Source organism: Sphaerodactylus townsendi, linkage group LG03, assembly GCF_021028975.2.
Source record: "Sphaerodactylus townsendi isolate TG3544 linkage group LG03, MPM_Stown_v2.3, whole genome shotgun sequence".
NCBI classification, from domain to species: domain Eukaryota; kingdom Metazoa; phylum Chordata; class Lepidosauria; order Squamata; family Sphaerodactylidae; genus Sphaerodactylus; species Sphaerodactylus townsendi.
The window spans coordinates 10,487,572-10,506,399 of NC_059427.1; the positions used below are offsets into that span (position 1 = coordinate 10,487,572).

The window sequence follows — 18,828 nt, forward strand, 5'->3', positions numbered from 1 at the left end:
CACACCAGTTTCCCTGAAGAAGTCCTCAAAGCTATGGTTGCCAGCTCTGGTTTGGGAAATTCCAGGAGATTTTATCTCCGTAGCTTGGAGATCAACTGTAATTCTGGGAGATTTCCAGGCACCACCTGGAGACTGGAAACCCAACCACATGAGGGACACAATTTGGGAATTCCAACCTTCTCCCCAACCAAATATTCCTGTCATTCTTTTTCTCCTTTTGACTCTAGCCATGTTCACATTCTGGGCCCTCCCCCACCCCCAGAGCAAGCTCAGTCCTCATAATGCCATTTTAACATTTTAAAAATCTTATTTTGCTGCATATCTGGTGAGTGTAAGTAGAGATCAATAATTACCTGGCCAATAAGTGGCCTGAATATATTCATACATCAGAGCAGGCAAGACCCAGGACAAGGTCCTGAAGCTCACCGGGTGCTTTTTTGGTCTGTCACCCTCCCTCAGCCTAATCTAATACACAGGATTGGTGTTAAATAGGAAGGAGGAAGAAGCTGGAAATAAAATATATACATTTTGCTGAATTCTTGATTGGCAGCCATATTTAAATTGTTGCAATTCATGACAACTTTGTAGTTCGTTGTGACCCTTTATGATACCATCTCTGAATTTGGATGTTGAATTTTCAATCTCATGGAGATGTGTCAAATCTTTGGCCCCTTCCGCACACGCAAAATAATGCGTTTTTAAACCACTTTCACAACTGTTTGCAAGTGGATTTTGCCATTCTGCGCAGCTTCAAAGAGCACTGAAAGCAGTTTGAAAGTACATTATTCTGCATGTGCGGAATGAGCCTTTGAAATGAATACCGGTAGATGTTTTCATTCTTTTATTGCGTATAGATTAGAATCCCTTTCCCATGCTTTTCTCTATTAAAAGTCCTGGTTTTTGGCATTTGGGGCTCGCTCTCCCTTGCTGACAGCCACTCTGTTGGATTTAATAAAATTATTGCATTATACATCTCTTGCCTCCTGGTTTCTTCCCTACCCTCCTGCTGGTAGCTGCTCTGTTGCCCTCAGCGGCAACAGTTGCAATATATTCTCCCCTCCCCCCAAAAATCAAGACAGCACACTTTTCAAGATAACATAACTTTATCAACATAAGAGTAATATTTTTTCTACCACTGGTATTTGAAACTAAGGTGACCAGATTTTCACCTTTTTAATGTGGATACGTCACAGCCGCAGGAGCTACACGGAAGCCCTCAAGCTCCCCGGTTTCCCGCCCTGTGACAGGGCGGAAAAGGGGAGCGCCCCAGAAGGCAGTGTGACAGCCTTCCAAAAATTGGGAGAATTAAAAAACCCCGCGGGACGCGGGACAAATTGCTCTAAACCATGACTGTCCCATCAAAAGCGGGACGTCTGGTCACCTTGTTTGAAACACAACTGTGATGAATGTAGAAACCTTGATTAGGATAGCCCTTCAGAAAGGTTATGCTGAATGGAGGTAAATATAAACAGTTGGTGCCCCATAAAGCAAAGAAAAGAGAAATCCCCGAATGTTAACTTAAATTTGCAGGGCCTCATTTCCCTCTGCAGTATCTTCGGTTGTTCCTCTTGTGCCTGAGAGGAGTGGGAGCTGGAAGAGAAAGTTTATTCAATTTTCCTTGACAACCAGCCTGTTCTTTTTTAAAAATATGTTTTATTTCTTCAAAAAATTACAAACAATAATTTGGTTTTAACACAGATAATACAATTAAAAAGGAGCAAAACAACTTTATATCAGTGTCTCTTCTTGAGACTATTATACATGGTATAAATTTCACTAAGTTCCAGGAGACTTCACAAATCATTTATAAATGGGTAGAATGTGTTACTGTTACTTTCAGAAATAGGAGGCAAAGAAGAAAGGGGGAATGTTGGGAAATGGAGAGGAAAATGTTCCTGTTTTCTTCCAATCGGTTTTGGTGGCTGGGAGTCTGGAGAAGCCTTTACAGCACTAAAAAAAGGGCACTTTTAAGAAACAATATTTCTTATTGATGCGGCTGATGTGAAGAGACGGTCTCAAGAAGAGAGTTTGAGGTGGCCTTTTTTGTACACCCAAAAGTAGGGCACGAGGGTCTCCCCAGAGAAGGAGGCTCCAGAGAACTCGTACATGAGGGCTGCTCGGTCAGCGTCAAAAAAGGCCACCCGACCCCCATCATAATTCAGACAGACTCGGATCCTCTTGAGCTCCCCACGCAGGGTCAGGGGAAGGTTATGGCCTTTTATGGCAGCCCTACAGTGCCCTCCCCATTTCCCCACAGCCCAGATCCCTTCCTCCGGGCTTAAAGTAAATTTCCCCTTCCTCTTCACAGACTTTCGGGCCACCCCCAGCATCCACTCTCCCTCACTTCCCACAACGACTTCCCAGAAATGGCGGCCTGCTGTGAATCCCTCACAGCCCAGCACAACAGGATAGCTGTCGAATCTCTCCGGATTGTTGGGCAGAGATTGAGCTTTTCCTCCGTCTCTCATGCTTTTCCAATCCTCAGACAGGATGAGTATGGGATGGGCCGTGTCTGGATCCAGAGTCACATTTGCTGTTCAGGGAAAATGAGGAGACAAAAAGAAGAATTTTCACCCGGAAGAAAGAATCCCCGTGGCCTGTTGAGCTTCCTGCTCCTGGCCATCATGGCCTCCGCCCACCTCTTTAACCTTTTCCTGTCTTCTCCTGACTTATTAAAAGGCAGAGCAGCCTTCTGGTGCAGTTAAAAAAACAATAAAAAACCTGAAGGAACACAATCCATTTCCTAACCCAACCAGTTAAGAAGAAGAAGAAGAGTTTGGATTTATATCCCCCTTTCTCTCCTGTAGGAGACTCAAAGGGGCTTACAATCTCCTTGCCCTTCCCCCCTCACAACAAACATCCTGTGAGGTAGATGGGGCTGAGAGAGCTCCGAGAAGCTGTGACTAGCCCAAGATCACCCAGCTGGCACGTGTGGGAGTGCACAGGCTAATCTGAATTCCCCAGATAAGCCTCCACAGCTCAGGCGGCAGAGCAGAGACTCAAACCCGGTTCCTCCAGATCAGATATACGAGCTCTTAACCTCCTACGCCACTGCTGCTCCCTAACCATGATTGAGAAGAAATCCACGGAAATCCATGGAAGAAATCACACATAGGTGAATGTTTGCATAAAAGAACCCAAATCCCATGAAAATGAGCAGAGGCAAAGAATGGGTTCAACAAGTTATGGCTCTTAGTCCTGATCCGAGACACAAAGCACAGGAACTGGAAGGGGGGGGGGGTCCCCATGGCTTCCAGCCTGCGAGAGAGATGTGTTTCTCAATCTGCACTGGGGACAATTTTGAATGTACTTTGGTGGTTTATAGATTTCACTGAAAGAACAAAGATGGGACAGAACACAGCTTCTCAGGGAACGTCATATTACATCAATAATAAAATGAAGGTAATGGCTTTCATGTACTCCTCAGTGGACACATGTGAGATCTTCCCACCACACCCTTCCATATTATAAGATGGGGAAAACCTGCAAAGCAGGGAAGGAAATCCACTCAGAGAAATGGAATTCCCAACCTGGTCTGTGCCTCTCATGTGGAGGAATCTGAAAGGCCCTCAAGGGCCCACCAACCCATCATTTCAATATGGTGGCAGGTAGGTGAAGGGGAGTATTAATCCCCTCAGAGTTTACCTTCTCTTTCACCCTGAAAGACTTCCCCCTCAGAAGAAGGCTGTGGCAGGGAGGGAGAGATGTTGAGGGGAAAAACAAGGGCATCCAATAATGTTATCTTTGGAAATACATCATGGTAGAAGAACACCAATTGTAAGGTGAAGCTTTTTACTTAAGAAATAACTGATTGGCATATGAAGAAAAATGTACCTTTTTGCAGTTGAAGTCCAGAATCCAGAATGTCTGAGGAAGGAAAGGTACAGAACGTGAGGAGCAGACCCTTGTGCCTATTACAAATCTTCTAACAACAATATCAGCTAATAACATTGTGTATTTTTCTCTCTGGGAGGGAAGGTGCCATGGTATATAGCCGCACCTCACCAAGTCTGGAAAGCTAAGCAAGGGTTGGCACTTGGCTGACCACTGTGTCAACAGAATGCGGGACTTGAAGGGCCTTGGTTTGATCCAGCAGGGTTGTTCTTATGTTCTTATGTTCATTACCTTTGTGTTGCTTCTTAATGCTCTCCAGAAAGAGGTTCAAATCCGAGAAGTCCCAGATGTGCGACTTCAGTGCAAGAGGAAAAGCCACTGGATTCTCAAATTCCTTCTTTTCTTCACACCTGGAGAAAATCAGATAAAGGTTCTGAGAAACAGAGGAAGGGATTGGCAGGAAGCCTGGAGACACAGGGTGAGGCTAAAAGCAGAGCAAGAGCTGGTTTTTTATACCCAACTTTTCTCTATCTTTAAGGAGTCTCAAAGCAGCTTCCAACCTCTTCCCCCCTCCCCCCAACAGGCACCATGTGAGGTAGGTGAGGCTGAGAGAGATCTCAGAGAACTGTGACTGGCCCAAGGTCACCCAGCAGACTTCATGTGGACGAACAGGGAACTGAACCCTGTTCTCCAGATTAGTGTCCACTGCTCTTAACCACATGACCACACTGGCAGGATGTGACGCTCTTCAGAGAGCAGTGTCCTCCTTATTATAACTCCTGAGACATTTCAGTAGGGGTTCAGAATTATGGTTCTTTTCAGATAACAATGGGACTGCTACTCCTTATCAGAACCCCATGCCAGCATGGCCAAGTGGCAGGGCTGATGGGAATTGTAGTCCCCCCTTTCTCTCCTGCAGGAGACTCAAAGGGGCTTACAATCTCCTTGCCCTTCCCCCCTCACAATGAACATCCTGTGAGGGCCATAGTTGGGGCTGAGAGAGCTCCGAGAAGCTGTGACTAGTCCAATGTCACCCAGCTGGCGTGTGTGGGAGTGCACAGGTTAATCTGAATTCCCCAGATAAGCCTCCTCAGCTCAGGCGGCAGAGCTGGGAATCAAACCCGGTTCCTCCTACGCCACTGCTGCTCCAAGGGGAGGAAGGGTTCCTGTTTTCCAGGGCTTAAGCTGCATTGGGGAGTTATTTCTCACTTTTTGCTGCTCCACATGGACTATTCAGTGCATGTAAAGCAGCAAAAAGAGGGAAGCAACGCCCCTTGTGGGGGATGTTTGGGCATGAAAAATGGATGAGGGAGAGGCAGATACGTTTCCTTCCCTGTGGTGGAATTTCATGGCCAAATGGGCTCCGCTTTCTTTTTTAACAGCCGTTCATCACACTCGCTGTGTGGCTGTGAGGAACATGGACCAAACTCTTAAAAAACGCAAACATCCAGTTTGGCCTTAAGAACATCACATCAGCCTTGCAAATGTCCAGCGAAAGAAAAAGAAAGCTGGGATGGTCAGAATTCTGGACTTCAGAATAATACCAACCAAGGTATTATTCCGGTCAAATATAGTTTCCAGACTGCCATTTTGTGGAATGAATGCAGCTGAGAAATCGCAAACGCTGTATTTTCTGCACTGCTTATTTTTAAACGTGGCTTTGGAAGCAGCGGCCACGACAACACCAAAATCTTCACTGCATGAAGAAAAGGTAAGTAGCAACAGCCATTTTGTGTATTGACTACCCCTCCTACAGTACCATTTTACAGTCACTATTACATCGCAGCAGAATGCCATGGGTGCCTGCCGCCTCCAAGTGATTGGGAACTCCTCTTCTGGAGATGCACAGTTTGGAGTTAACCTAGACCCCTATCCAATACTGTTTCATCTACTGACTAAGCTCTGCACGTAAGCTATTTGCCACTGATAGACGAATGGAGCTCCACAATCTTAGTTATACCTGATTTGGTCACTATCAGCTATTGTACTTTGGTTACATTATGAGAATTCAAGAATCACTGGAAGAGATGAAGGCAGCAGAAAAAAAGAGGAAGGCCCAACATGCGATGGGTTGACTCTATAAAGGAAGCCTCAGCCCTCAGTTGCCAAGATCTGAGAAAGGCTGTTAATGACAGTATGTTTTGCAGAATATTGATTCATTTGGTCGCCATGAGACAGAAGTGGCTTGATGGCACTTAACACAGAGACAACACATACATGATCCTGAAGGACCATGTTATTCATATGTTACCCCTCCAATGTTATGAAAGTTAATGAGAAAGATCCACTCACCTCTGCAAGGTGCTTCTGGCATCCTAAAGAAAAATGGCAGAAGAAAAAGAGAGACTTCAGTGCTTGCTAAAAGGCCACACCAGGAAGACCCCTCAGATCCTGGAAGATTCTGCACTCTGGCCCTTTTCTTGCATTCACCTAGCAGACTCAACCCAAAGACTGGGGTGGATCTCCAGAAAGTGGTAGAAAATATTCATGAGGTGAATATCTACAAAGTGAGGCCATTTCAAGGCAGAGCTGGGTGATATGCTCTGATGACAACAGTGGCTACTTTCGCACAGGGATTTCTCCTCATGTGGATGGAGGGAAGCCCTCTTCATTAAATTCACAATAAAATATTGATGCCCCTTTAACTGCTCACTTAGAAGCTCCAGAAGATCTCACATTTTAGATTTTGGTCCAACTAGATAATAAAGCTTTTATCGCAAAAGTCACAGAGAAAATTATTACAATTTGAATCTTTCTTTATTTTTCGTTTGGACAGTTTTGAACTACATGGGTTGAACACACATTTGGGTTTAAATTCATACCTTTGAACCATGTAGTTCAAATCAAGCCTTGAAGGCTACTTAATGGTTAGTTATGTAAGTGGCACTTGGGAACACAAGTGACCAAATGAGAAACATGGTAACATCACCAGTCCACAGGTGCTGTATTTCTTCCTTTTGGGTTTGTTCGTTAATTATTTCCAAGTTACTTTTTATAGTACAGTGGAACCTCGGTTTTAATTGCCTTTGGTTTTCATCAGTTTCGGTTTTCATCGATTTTTTCAGTGAAACATTTGTCTCAGTTTTCATCGATTTGCAGTAAGGTGCAGGGATTTGTGGAGAAAAATCACCCGGACAAAGTTGCAGGCCGTGTCTGCAACTTGTTTAATGACAATATCTTGCACCATTTCAGACAAATCTTAAAGAGGCGTCAGAAACAGACCTCTTTGGACAGCTTTCTGGTGCGACATTGGTCCTCTGGCTCTGATGCTGGTCCTACCTAGTGTTATTGTTTGTTACTGTTTTCAGCATTAAACACTATGTTTATTCACCAAAAATGTGTTTTGGGTATGTTTTTGGAGTGCCTAGAATGGATTAATTGGATTTACATTGATTCCTATGGAAAAGTTTGCCTCGGTTTTCATTGGTTTCGGTTTTCATTGATTTTTTTTGGACGGATTACCAACGAAAACCAATGTTCCACTGTATTCCTAATAATTAATTTTGTAACTGTTTTTGGTACCCAAATGGCTTTGATGCATTGTTGAATTGTTTAGCAGAACCTGTATATTGTTATCTCTTCTAGAAATCTCATTTTGAGCCCAGTGAAGGGACGCCGAACAAGTCAGAATGTAGATTGGCTTGTAGGCTCCAGTTTATTTTGAAACACAACTTAAGATAATGTGGACTGCATAACATCACTCATGACAAATCCTTGAATGCTTGGCTTCGTTTTCTTTTGGATTGGGATTTCCTTGTTTAGATAATCCATTAGGAAAGGACTTGGCTATTTAACAGCAACTGTAATTTATCTTTGAACTCACTTCAAACAGAAATCACCACATGGTTTTCATTAACAGTGTGAATTACCAAAAAGACTTAATTGTCAATTTTCATTTGTATTTCTGTATTTTGTGTATTTTCTTGTTATGCATCCTAAATATTGATCTTCCTGCTTTAAATGAAACTGATTATATTTACTTGGGTGTAATACTACTATATGGGATGCTCTTTCTGATTTATATTCTGCCAAAGGGGAGCCGAAACTGTTTCTGACATGCTCTTACCCACAAGAGTTCACTGGCCGGCTGCTGACATTTCTCCTCCATCTCCCAAATGAGGCTTTCAAGAGAGGAGAGGGCCTCAGAGAGTTCAGTCAGGTGCTGGTCCCTGTTTCTTGCCACCTCCTTCTCCACCTCTTCTATCTGAGCCAGCAAAAGTTTCTCTTGTTCCTCCAGAAAAGAGTGTAGTTGTTTGAATTTGGCTACTGTCTCTTGCTTCTCTCCTGTGGCTTGCTTCTGAAATGGAAAGAGAAGAAGAAAAGTTTGGATTTGTACCCCACCTTTCTTTCCAGTAAGGAGACTCCAGGCGGCTTACAAACTCCTTTCCCTCCTCTCCCAACAGCAGGTACTTGGGGGTAGGTAGGGCTGAGAGAGTTCTGAGGGAACTGTGACTAGCCCAAGGTCACCCAGCAGACTTCATGTGGAGAAGCAGGGAAACAAATACACATACTACTGAGCATCTGAAGGACATCCCCCCTTAGACTCAGCAATGGCTAAGCAACACTTCTCAGCATTTCTACTCAGCAATTCTTTGGGTCTGAGAGACCCTCATCTCTTTTCAGGGATTTCTCCTGGCTCCCAGTGTTGGTGCTTCCACACAAATAGGGATTTGAAGCAAATGGGTTCATCTGCCCAGGATCTACCCTACAGCACAGAGCACCTTGGGGAAGTCAAGTCATTCTGCCACAAACAAAAACACCTGAGAACAGAAAAGGGGGGTTTGACTTTTCTGCTATTTGTACTCCACCCACCACCACCCCCTATTATACCTAGAATCTGCTCACTTCCCAGCCACGGGGACACTTACGAGCAGGTCTTGGCTTTCTTTCTCTACGTCTGCTTTACATGCCACGATTCTTTCTCTCTCCTTCTTCAGTCCCTCCAGACAACTGCAGAAGTGATCCTGGCGGAGGAGAGACCCAAAACTGAGAATGGTCCCTTTTTTAGAAGTTTATTTCAAAACACACATGAAGCAAAATGGTCATTAAGGGCTAAACAAGATGAAAATGCACTATGTCCGCAATGGAATCTTCAACAACATTTCCCAAATGCTGAACACAATCAAGCTTGCTCATGGGGATGGTGCCCTATTCTCCTCTGATACTCACTATAGATCAGTAGTGGCGAACCTTTGGCACTCCAGATGTTATGGACTACAATGGCCAATTGGCCATGCTGGCAGGGGCTGATGGGAATTGTAGTCCATAACATCTGAAGAAGAAGAAGAGTTTGGATTTATATCCCCCCTTTCTCTCCTGCAGGAGACTCAAAGGGGTTTACAATCTCCTTGCCCTTCCCCCCTCACAACAAACACCCTGTGAGGTGGATGGGGCTGAGAGAGCTCCGAGAAGCTGTGACTAGCCCAAAGTCACCCAGCTGGCGTGTGTGGGAGTGCACAGGCTAATCTGAATTCCCCAGATAAGCCTCCACAGCTCAGGTGGCAGAGCTGGGAATCAAACCCGGTCCCTCCAGATTAGATACACGAGCTCTTAACCTCCTACGCCACTGCTGCTCCTGCTGGAGTGCCAAAGGTTCGCCATCACGGCTATAGATGCATAGCTGCGACATTGAGATTGATTCTGTATTTTACCCACCATTCCTCCCAACGCCACACCAGAAGAGGTTTTTGCATTAAAAAGCTGTTCATAGTTGGTACAAATACACCCAAAGAGTGACAATTTATTTAAACGGCAAAGAGCTCATTGCGGGGTTGGGGGAAAATATGGAAGGCAGAAGAGTGGAGGGTACCATATCGGGGATGGTGGAAGAAAGGCACACTTTCCATTCCGCACTTTCCCAAACTCTCTTTGGCCAAGAAAGGGCACTCTAAAATATGGGAAACTCTGTGTGGAAGTAACCACAGCAGCAAAGGATTTCTTTAAGTGCCACAGCGCAATGGAAGGCTGTGGTTCAGTGGGAGACCATCCACATGGCATGCAGAAAGTCCCAGATTTACTCTCTGGCATTTCCAGGTGAAACAGGCAGGCAGCAGCTGACGTCAAAGACCCCCACCTGAGTCCCTGGACAGCCACTGCCAGTCAGAGAGGCCCATGACAGACTTCAGGTCTGCAGCCCAGGGCAGTTGGATTCCATTGCGCACATTCTCCTCCACTGCCCACTTTACCAGAAACCAAGATCCAGCTTATTAGTACAAATCATTGACTCTATGAAAACCCTGACAGAGCTTGATAAAGTAAATATGCTCTTAAACTGCAATGACCTTGACTGTTGTCTCGCAGTGGCAAAGTTTCTGGCTGAGGTTTGCGAGCTGAACTTATGATCCAGTGTGAAGTTTTATCTAGTAATTTTAACTGTATTTATATTGTATGTTCTGTATGCCAATAAAGGCTTATTGAAATATAAGTCTGCCTCAGAATAAGGCAGCTTCATGCCCAGAGCCCAGAGCCCCTCGGGGATGGGGCGGTATAAAAATCTAACTAACTAACTAACTAACTAACTAACTAACTAACTAACTAACTAACTAACTAACTAACTAACTAACAAACAAATAAATGCGTAGCTCCCCCCCCTCAAAACCCGACTGAAATTCCTACCTCACAGCGACTATGTGCGAGTGGAGAACACATACATGTACCAACCTACACACATTCTCCCCAGGACAAAGAGCAACTCAAGCTGAAGATGAGAAAGAAGTGTGGGGGGGTGGGGGGGTAGGATAAAACTGGGAGTCAGGTGGCTACCCCTCATAGCTCAGCCATGCAATCAGCTGCCCAGACAGGAAGTGAGTCAATCACCCCGCTTTATCATACCCCCTACTTTAGCCTCGACAGGGGGCAATGCTTAGGGATCCCCCAAGCCAGAAAGGAGGCAACGAAAAGGTCTCCAATTTGGGCCCAGAGGCTGAGGCCGTTTCCCCCACCAAGAGACCCATGAGAAGGGAAGGATCCACGGCTCTGCCCCGTCAGCCTCCACCTCCTTGATTTCCTACCTTGTACTCTTGGGAGGCCTCCTCAAGGGGAAGGGTCTCGTGATTTCTGTGCTCCTTGGATCGGTCACAGACCACACAGATGAGGGCTTTGTCGTCCTTGCAGAAGAGCTTCAGCGGCTCCTGGTGCTTCTCGCAAAACCTCTCTTTTCTTGCAGACATTGTTGCCTAAGGCCCAAAACAGGAAAACAATTTGTTTCATCCCCTCCCCCATCAACTGCATTTTTATTTATTTATTTATTTTATTTATTGTATTTATAAACCGCCCTCCCCCGAAGGGCTCAGATCTTTCCTTGTGATGTAATTAGTGCCTTGTTCAGTAATAAAAAACAACTTTTAAATATAAAGCCAAATGTAGCTAAGTGTAACCCTGTGGGGTTTGGCCTTCATTTGGAGTTGGGTGAGGTTGTCCCAGAGGGAGGCAGGAATGAACAGGACTGAAGAACTGGAGACTTCTGAGGGAAAAGAGGGAGAAAGAAACCATCTGGATCCCGGTGCAGATAACAGGGAAGCCTGCAGATCCAGTGATCTGCAGCCACCCCAAGAACAGAACCACTATTGAGGCCCAGTCAAGGCCTCTTCAGTTTCCACCTTAAATTGTGTCTCCTCAGTCTGAGTTTACTATCTGAGTGACCTGCTCTGATTCACCACCACTCCCCCTTGGAGTAAACCCCACTTAAATAATAAGTTCTATTTGTAAATGGTCATCAGGGATCAGAGGGTTTGGAAGTTGTCTTTAAACTTTTCCTTTTTTGCCTCCCGGCCATCCTCCATGTTAGGAGGTGGATGACAGGCAGCTGAAGACACCCCTGTTTTCTTTTTTTATCAGCCTCCCTCGCTAATAAACTAAGTTCCATAATCTAAGTTCCATAAACTAAGTTCCTCTGAAGATGCCAGCCACAGATGCAGGCGAAACGTCAGGAGAATGCTGCTAGAACACAGCCATACAGCCCGGAAACCACACAGCACCTAAGTTCCGTAATGTTTCCCCTCAAACGGGTTTGGTGGAAGAAACTGGGCTTAAACAAGTATTTATTAAGGCTCAGATTCCTTTGGAAGTCAATGAACGAATTACAACTCCTGGTTCCAGGTAAACCACGTTCTCCCTATACCTGCTTTGAGCTGCATTTTGCAGCGTGCCAGAGAATTCTCCAAACACCACCTCGTCCCTTTCTTGCAATACTGAGGGGTTATTCTGACAGGATCCAAAAGTGAGACCAAACATGTAAGGAAGTGAGGCTGGAACTGCAGGAGTACATGGATTTCTAAGCCACCTTTCAAGATTTAATTCCAAACCAGCCCGTCCACCTTCTCTCAGGCAGCATCTCCTCCGAGGTGGCCTTCCAGATGACCTCATAAACATTACAAATGACTGACACTTCTGATACTGGGTGGGAACAAGGAGCTGATATTCAGTGTAGTGTGAGTTAACTTGCGTTTGATTGGGGTGTGTGTGTGTTTTGCCTTCCCTGTATCTTAATTTTCCCATATTATTAAATATAATAATAAGAACCGTAATAATTTGAGACGTTCCTTCACATCCTGGACCCAGAAGGGCATCAGTACGTGGGGTTCCTGTGGATTCCTAGTGCTTCTGCCAGGAAGCCAACCCCTTTCCATACTCTCAGAATTAATCACACAGCCCCCCCCCGCCCCCCCAATAACTTCTGAAGGGCCATTTGTCCTCAACGAAGCCTTTCTGCTAACAGACCTACAGGCAACATCCTGCTCTGAGTTGCGGCCTTCTGGATCATGGGGAACTTCTCCATTTGGCCTGGTGCAGAGAACAAGTTTTGAGCTCACACTGACTTGTAGCACCAAGCTAGGCCAGAGCTAGTGGGCCTTGCCAGTTGCATATCGCTCAGTTTCTGGAAGCCCAACGTCATCAGAGGCCTGCATGGGAGGAGGGGGGCTGACTAGAGGCCCCCTTGAGCAGTGAAATGTCTTAAGCAGGCCATGGAGCTTGATCTCAGTATGGGAGGGCCATTGTAAATAAAGGATAGGCCACTGCTTAAGGGGAAAGATGAAACTGAACATACTGTGCTTGTTCCTCAGCTAGAGATGTCTTGCATGTGAAAGGCTGGGGCAACAATATCCAGAGCGCAACCAGCAAAGGGTGATCTTGTGGAGTGGGGAGAAGAGGAGGCAGCCAGACCCTCCCCTCCTACACGAAAAACACATCCCTCAAGTGCCTTTTTAGGCAGATACCAACATATAGATAAACAAAAGAGGCTATGCCTATGCAACTCAGGCCAAGTTGAGACACTGGAGCACACTCTGTTTCACTGTGCAAAATTTGCCAAGATCAGAATGACCCAACCCATCATTGCTTCACTCCTATACAATCATTTAACTGATGCTCTTAGGATTCCTTTAATCTTGGATAACCTTGATCCTTACTTTTGCGAAAGTGTAGCAAAATATCTATTAAAGATTATAGACACCTCTAGATAGATACTAAGCATTAGATTGCTACCATCATAACAACAACAATGTTGGTTACATCAACTATCTGCTACTGGTATACAGTGCCTACTTCTGTCAGTAACCTGTGGGTTCATGATAATCCAAAGTCAAATAACCTGGGGGTGATTCATAGAGAGATGTCGTAGTCTTGTTATCGATTGCCAGATGGTGTGACAATTGAAGGCTGTGGCAACCTATTGGAGTCAGATCAATTGTTCGCCCATTTCCTTGTCCCCTATCCCTTGTTTTGTGTTTGGCGCCACCCCAACAAACTCTGTGTTTTATTTATTTATTTATTTATTTATTTTATTTATTATATTTGTATACCGCCCTCCCCGAAGGCTCAGGGGAGTGTTGATACTGTACGTTGTTGTGATGCCTGGGTTCTGTGGGTGGGTCTTCAGTCTGGTCTGTGGAGAGGTGTATGGGAATGCCACTTTTGATGAGTTCACTTGGACTACACTATTGATAAGGCTCTGAATGTTTGTTGTATTTATCTGTCTTTTATGGACAATTGTTTTATTGTAATTTGGTATGCCAATAAAGGCTTGATTATTATTATAAGTGCCTTTTTAAATCCACTTATTACTAGCTGATGTTTTGGGAGCCAATCTGCAGCTCTGGGGGGCGCAGAGATAATATATTGCACAGTCATAAGCACCAATCACCATGCTCTTGAAAGAGCTTTGCTCCAAAGTGATATGTCGAGCCACATACAAGAATGGAGGGAAGTCTCCCTCCCGCGATCTCTTCCTTACCCGGTTCTCCTCAACAGCCTCCTCCAGAGGAATCACCGTGTGATCTTTGTGCTCCTGGGATCTGCTGCAGACCAGGCAGAGGGGGGCGTCGTCCTCCTGGCAGATAAATTTCTGGGGCTCCTGGTGCTTCTCGCAGATCCCCCTCCTTCGCTTCTGCCCCCTTCCTTCCAAAGGATTGAGTTTCTGGGTGATTTCCACAAAGTTGGCCAGCTGCTGGTTGGGCCGGAGGTTCCCTTCCTGGGCCGGCCCTCTGCATTGGGGGCAGGAAGTTTCTGCTCCCTCTGACTCCCCCCAACTCCACGTCAGGCAGGCTCGGCAGAAACTGTGGCCGCACTCGGGGATCATGACGGGATCCCTGAAAAAATCCAGGCAGATGGAGCAAGACGCCTCCTTGCAGAGCTCCTGGACGGGACCCCCGGCCGCCATGACTGCCTCCTGGAAGAGAAAACAGAGCAAGAGAATCAGTTTTGCTTTCCTACTTCTCAAAGCAGATACGAGGTGTTTCCTTTCCTGCAAAATACTCTTAGAGGTGGACTCAGGGGCTCAAAGACAGCTGGGCTGAGTTGCAAAAAAACACTCTCAAAGCATGGCCTGGGAGGAAAGTCAAACCCTGGGTTGGGAGCATCCAAGCCCGTAGCCAAATTCTGTATTTGTTAGGGAGGAGGGTTGGTTTTTTTTTGTTAAGAAGAAGAAGAGTTTGGATTTATATCCCCCCTTTCTCTCCTGCAGGAGACTCAAAGGGGCTGACAATCTCCTTGCCCTTCCCCCCTCACAACAAACACCCTGTGAGGTGGGTGGGGCTGAGAGAGCTCCGAGAAGCTGTGACTAGCCCAAGGTCACCCAGCTGGCGTGTGTGGGAGTGTACAGGCTAATCTGAATTCCCCAGAGAAGCCTCCACAGCTCAGGCGGCAGAGCTGGGAATCAAACCCAGTTCCTCCAGATTAGATACATGAGCTCTTAACCTCCTACGCCACTGCTGCTCTCTAAACACTGCTCTCCACCATGCTAAACTAAGGGGGCAGTTTAGCATGGTGGAGAGCAGTGCATTACGCATCTATACAGAACTGCCATACTTCTAAATATTAAGTCAAGTGGCATATCATACGAAAACACGGGCACAGAGTTTCCAAATTCTAAGTCTAAATTAGCCTATCAACATTACTAATAGGTCTAATTGAACATTCATTAATATGTTTCACCACACGTGGCTACACTCTGCAGTGGACTATTTGTGATCCCCAAGAAGCTTTCTCCTTTCCTGCTTAGCTTCTGAGATATGGCTTCCTGGCCATCCAGGTCTGAGCTGTCCTGGGACATTTAAATTCAGCACTGTTGTCAGTGTATGACACACATCTGGATCAGACATACAAATACTAGGTCTTTTAAAGGACAGAGCGCCATCTGGTGGTAGAGGAGAAAAGTGCCTCAAGTCACACCTGGTTTTCAAGGCAAAAGCTGTTCAGAGGTGGGGTGTTGTGGGGTTTCCGGGCTGAGTGGCCATGTTCCAGTAGCATTTTCTCCTGATGTTTTGCCTGCATCTGTGGCTGGCATCTTCAGAGGATCATTCAGAGATGGTTTGCCATTACCTGCCTTTTCGTAGCAAATCTAGACTGGGAGATCTCCAGCCACTGTCTGGAGTAGTGGTTCTCAACCTTCCTAATGCGGCGACCCTTTAAAACAATTCCTCATGTTGTGGTGACCCCCAACCCTAACATTTATCCATTTTACAGATGGAGAACACTGATGCAGAGAGTCTTAGGCGACCCCTGTGAAAGGGTCCTTCGACCCCCAAAGGGGTCGTGACCCACAGGTTGAGAACCGCTGATCTGGAGGTTGGCGACCCTATTTACCTGGCCCCACCTTTCTCCCCTCCATGCTACCTGCTGCTTATTTGCTGCTTGAGAAACACGTTGAGTCTGCAGCAGCCCTTTCAGCACAACAGTGTGCGTGGGGGGCAGGGGTGGACTCTCGAACTGCCTTTTCCCCCCAGGACTTTCTCAGCAGCATTGCTTTCTGGTTTTTCCCTCTTAACGAAAATAATGAAAACACGGGGGGGAGGGCTTCTTCTTGGAGTGGGCCCAGCTCCAGCCCCTGCATCTATGAAAGCAAACAAGCCTAGAGCCGCTATGTTTTGACTGGGTGTGTGTGTGTGTGAGCGAGAGACCCAGGACTGGAGTTACCTATCCGTGAGAGGTTAGCAAGCCTTTACTCGGGTTTTAGGATGTATTTAATAGCTACTCTCCCTCCTACTTGCTGGGCACTGGAGATGGATGGGGGGAGGGGGGGGGGGTTGGATGCACGGCTGAAGCAATGAAACGCCCGCTGTCCCAGGTGCTGGCCGGCTTTGCACCGGGGAAATAAAGGAAATAAAGAAACATGCCCTCAGATTAATCCCCACCCCCCCGGCCATCATTCCCAGGTGAGACAAGCGCTGCTCTCCCTTCCCTTCGCACAGATTCCCTCTCATTCAGCACAACCCCCCCCCCACCCCCGCCGGCTCTTTTGGGGTCGAGCTGCCCAGTCCGAGGCGCCCCCTCCAACGGTGCCAGTGCAAAGGACGTGGGCAGGGAAAGAGGGCAGGTCTGGGCATGGAGGCGCTGGGAAGGGGCGACCAGAGACGCGGACCGCAGACCTGGGCTCGCAGGATGCCTCTTGGGTCCCGGGGAAAGGTGCCTGGGAGCAAGAGCAGGCGTCGGAGCTGCAGCCTCTGCAAAGACTTCCGGGCATCAAAAGCGCCACGAGGGGACGGAGCAGGAAGTGGGAGGGCGGGAAAGGCGCCAGCCCCGCCCAAAGGCTGCTCGTCCTTTGATTGGGGACGGGGCTTCCCGCGGAGCCCCCCAGGACGAGGAAAGGAAAGGAGGACCATGCGCCAGCAGGAAGCAGCCGGGCGCCGGGATGGGGAGGCCCTGCACATGTGGGGGTGGGGGGCACTGCCTCTGCCTGCACTTATTTATTTATTATTATTATTTAGCTTTATAGATTGCCCCATCCCCGAGGGGCTCTGGGCGGTGCACAACAGTATCAGTATATATACAATGTAACAAAGGATCACAATAGTGACCACATTTACTAAAATCCATTAAAACAGCAGTCAAAACAATAATAACAGGCGTCCCATAACCCAATTCATTAAAAAACCTCCCCAAAAGGAGGGCTATGGGGCTGGAAGGGTCTCCTTTGACTTCCCCCGGGAGGCAGACCTTTCCCTTGGCATCCCGGGGTTTTGCAGAGGGGATGCTCTGGCGCGGGTACGAGATGCTTCCTGGGTCGGGGGCAGGTGGGTGGAGTGGAGGGGGTAGCGCTCACTCGCCTGGGAAGAGAAGTATGGGAACGAATGGCAGGATCGCCCACTGGGCACAAAGGGAGAGCCTGGCACGTCCATGGGCTATAATGGCAGCCAGGAATGCCACCTGCCTTATACATTGGCCCACTGAAATATAGTGCAGCAGGTAGACGTGGCAATGAAATTGCAGAATGGGCTGTGAATGAAGACCTTTGGTCCAAGATACTCTGCTCTGGAATTGGCATGACACCCCCCCCCCCCCCCCGTGGAATGAAAACTCTTGGCCAGCCTCCAGTGGGCCTATTACATACTTTCGCCTTTTGTATATTTTCTTTGTAAAGGCAGTTGCCCTGACACATATTTTTCCTGTATATATTCAATTATTGTGGAGGCATCAGTGTATGCTGATATTTCACACTGAACACCAGTGTAACGAAAGAGCTGGGTTTGTTGCCTGCTCTTTAAAAAGAAACGTGGGTTGGGATTCTGTAAAAATGCACACAAGAATACAGGAACACAAAAACTTTTAAGAAAAATATATTCTAAAGTTTATTGAGTGCTGCTCCTGCTCAATAAACAAAATGACTGATAATGCATATGCAAAATAAAAAATAATAGTTTAAAACATTCAGTAGCGTAGCTTTCCTTACAGCCAATGCAAGCAAAGAATAAGAATAAATATTACTGATAAGACCAACTGGCAGAGATTAACTAGTTGAAAATATTTCAAATAACAGGCAGGATATCAAAACAGTAACAGCAGTGAAAAGATAGATAGAATAAATATAATGAGAGCGTTGAAAGGTAGTTATACCTAAACTACCGGTCAGGTGGTATAAACACACCAATAACGTTCTCATGGTAATTTGCTGAGTCAGCTTGGTCAACAGTCATAATTGCTAACAGATGTACATGCTTAATGAGATGATTAGAGTCCTATTCAGAAAGAACATAGTTTATAGCTGGGCATGACTTTTAGCTGACACAGCTACAGGTTGGAGAAATTAAAGTGGTATAACCAATTTCTCCACACCAGCGAGTAAAAAGTTTTGCATTTGCAGGGTTTTTTTCGTCCTTTAGGTTTTAGATGTAGAGTGAACATAAGAACGAGCCTGCTGGATCAGACCTCAGTCCATCTAGTCCAGCACTCTGCTACTCGCAGTGGCCCACCAGGTGCCTTTGGGAGCTCGCATGCAGGATATGAAAGCAACGGCCTTCCTTCTGCTGCTGCTGCTCCTGACCACCTGGTCTGCTAAGACATTTGCAACCTCAGATCAAGGAGGATCAAGATTGGTAGCCATAGATCGACTTCTCCTCCATAAATCTGTCCAAGTCCTTTTTAAAGCTATCCAGATTAGTGGCCATCACCACCTCCTGTAGAGCATATTCCAAACACCAATCACACGTTACATGAAAAAATGTTTCCTTTTATTAGTCCTAATTCTTCCCCCCAGCATTTTCAATGGATGCCCCCTGGTTC

At 46.4% G+C, this 18,828-nt stretch overlaps 1 protein-coding gene across 1 annotated transcript; it reads right to left on the reverse strand.

Moving 5' to 3' along the window:
* Positions 1-1,645: 1,645 nt before the first annotated feature.
* Positions 1,646-16,742, reverse strand: LOC125428723 (E3 ubiquitin-protein ligase TRIM7-like). Its single transcript, XM_048489322.1, has 9 exons — positions 16,698-16,742; positions 14,066-14,500; positions 10,845-11,009; positions 8,703-8,798; positions 7,901-8,131; positions 6,127-6,149; positions 4,126-4,244; positions 3,835-3,867; positions 1,646-2,533 (listed from the first exon to the last, which is right to left on the reverse strand). Exons 2-9 carry the CDS (start codon positions 14,489-14,491, stop codon positions 2,016-2,018), a joined length of 1,611 nt encoding a protein of 536 aa, XP_048345279.1. The 5' UTR covers positions 14,492-14,500; positions 16,698-16,742; the 3' UTR covers positions 1,646-2,015.
* Between the last annotated feature and the right edge of the window lie 2,086 nt (positions 16,743-18,828).

Bases quoted from the DNA above. Each gene is read 5' to 3' on its own strand.
- LOC125428723 (XM_048489322.1), bottom strand. From the start codon at position 14,491: ATGGCGGCCGGGGGTCCCGTCCAGGAGCTCTGCAAGGAGGCGTCTTGC. The intron at 8,799-10,844 runs GTAGGAAATCAA...CTCCTCCGCCAG, and splicing joins AGGCCTCCCAAGAGTACAAG to GATCACTTCTGCAGTTGTCT. The intron at 2,534-3,834 runs GTACATTTTTCT...TTCCCTGAACAG, and splicing joins TGGACTTCAACTGCAAAAAG to CAAATGTGACTCTGGATCCA.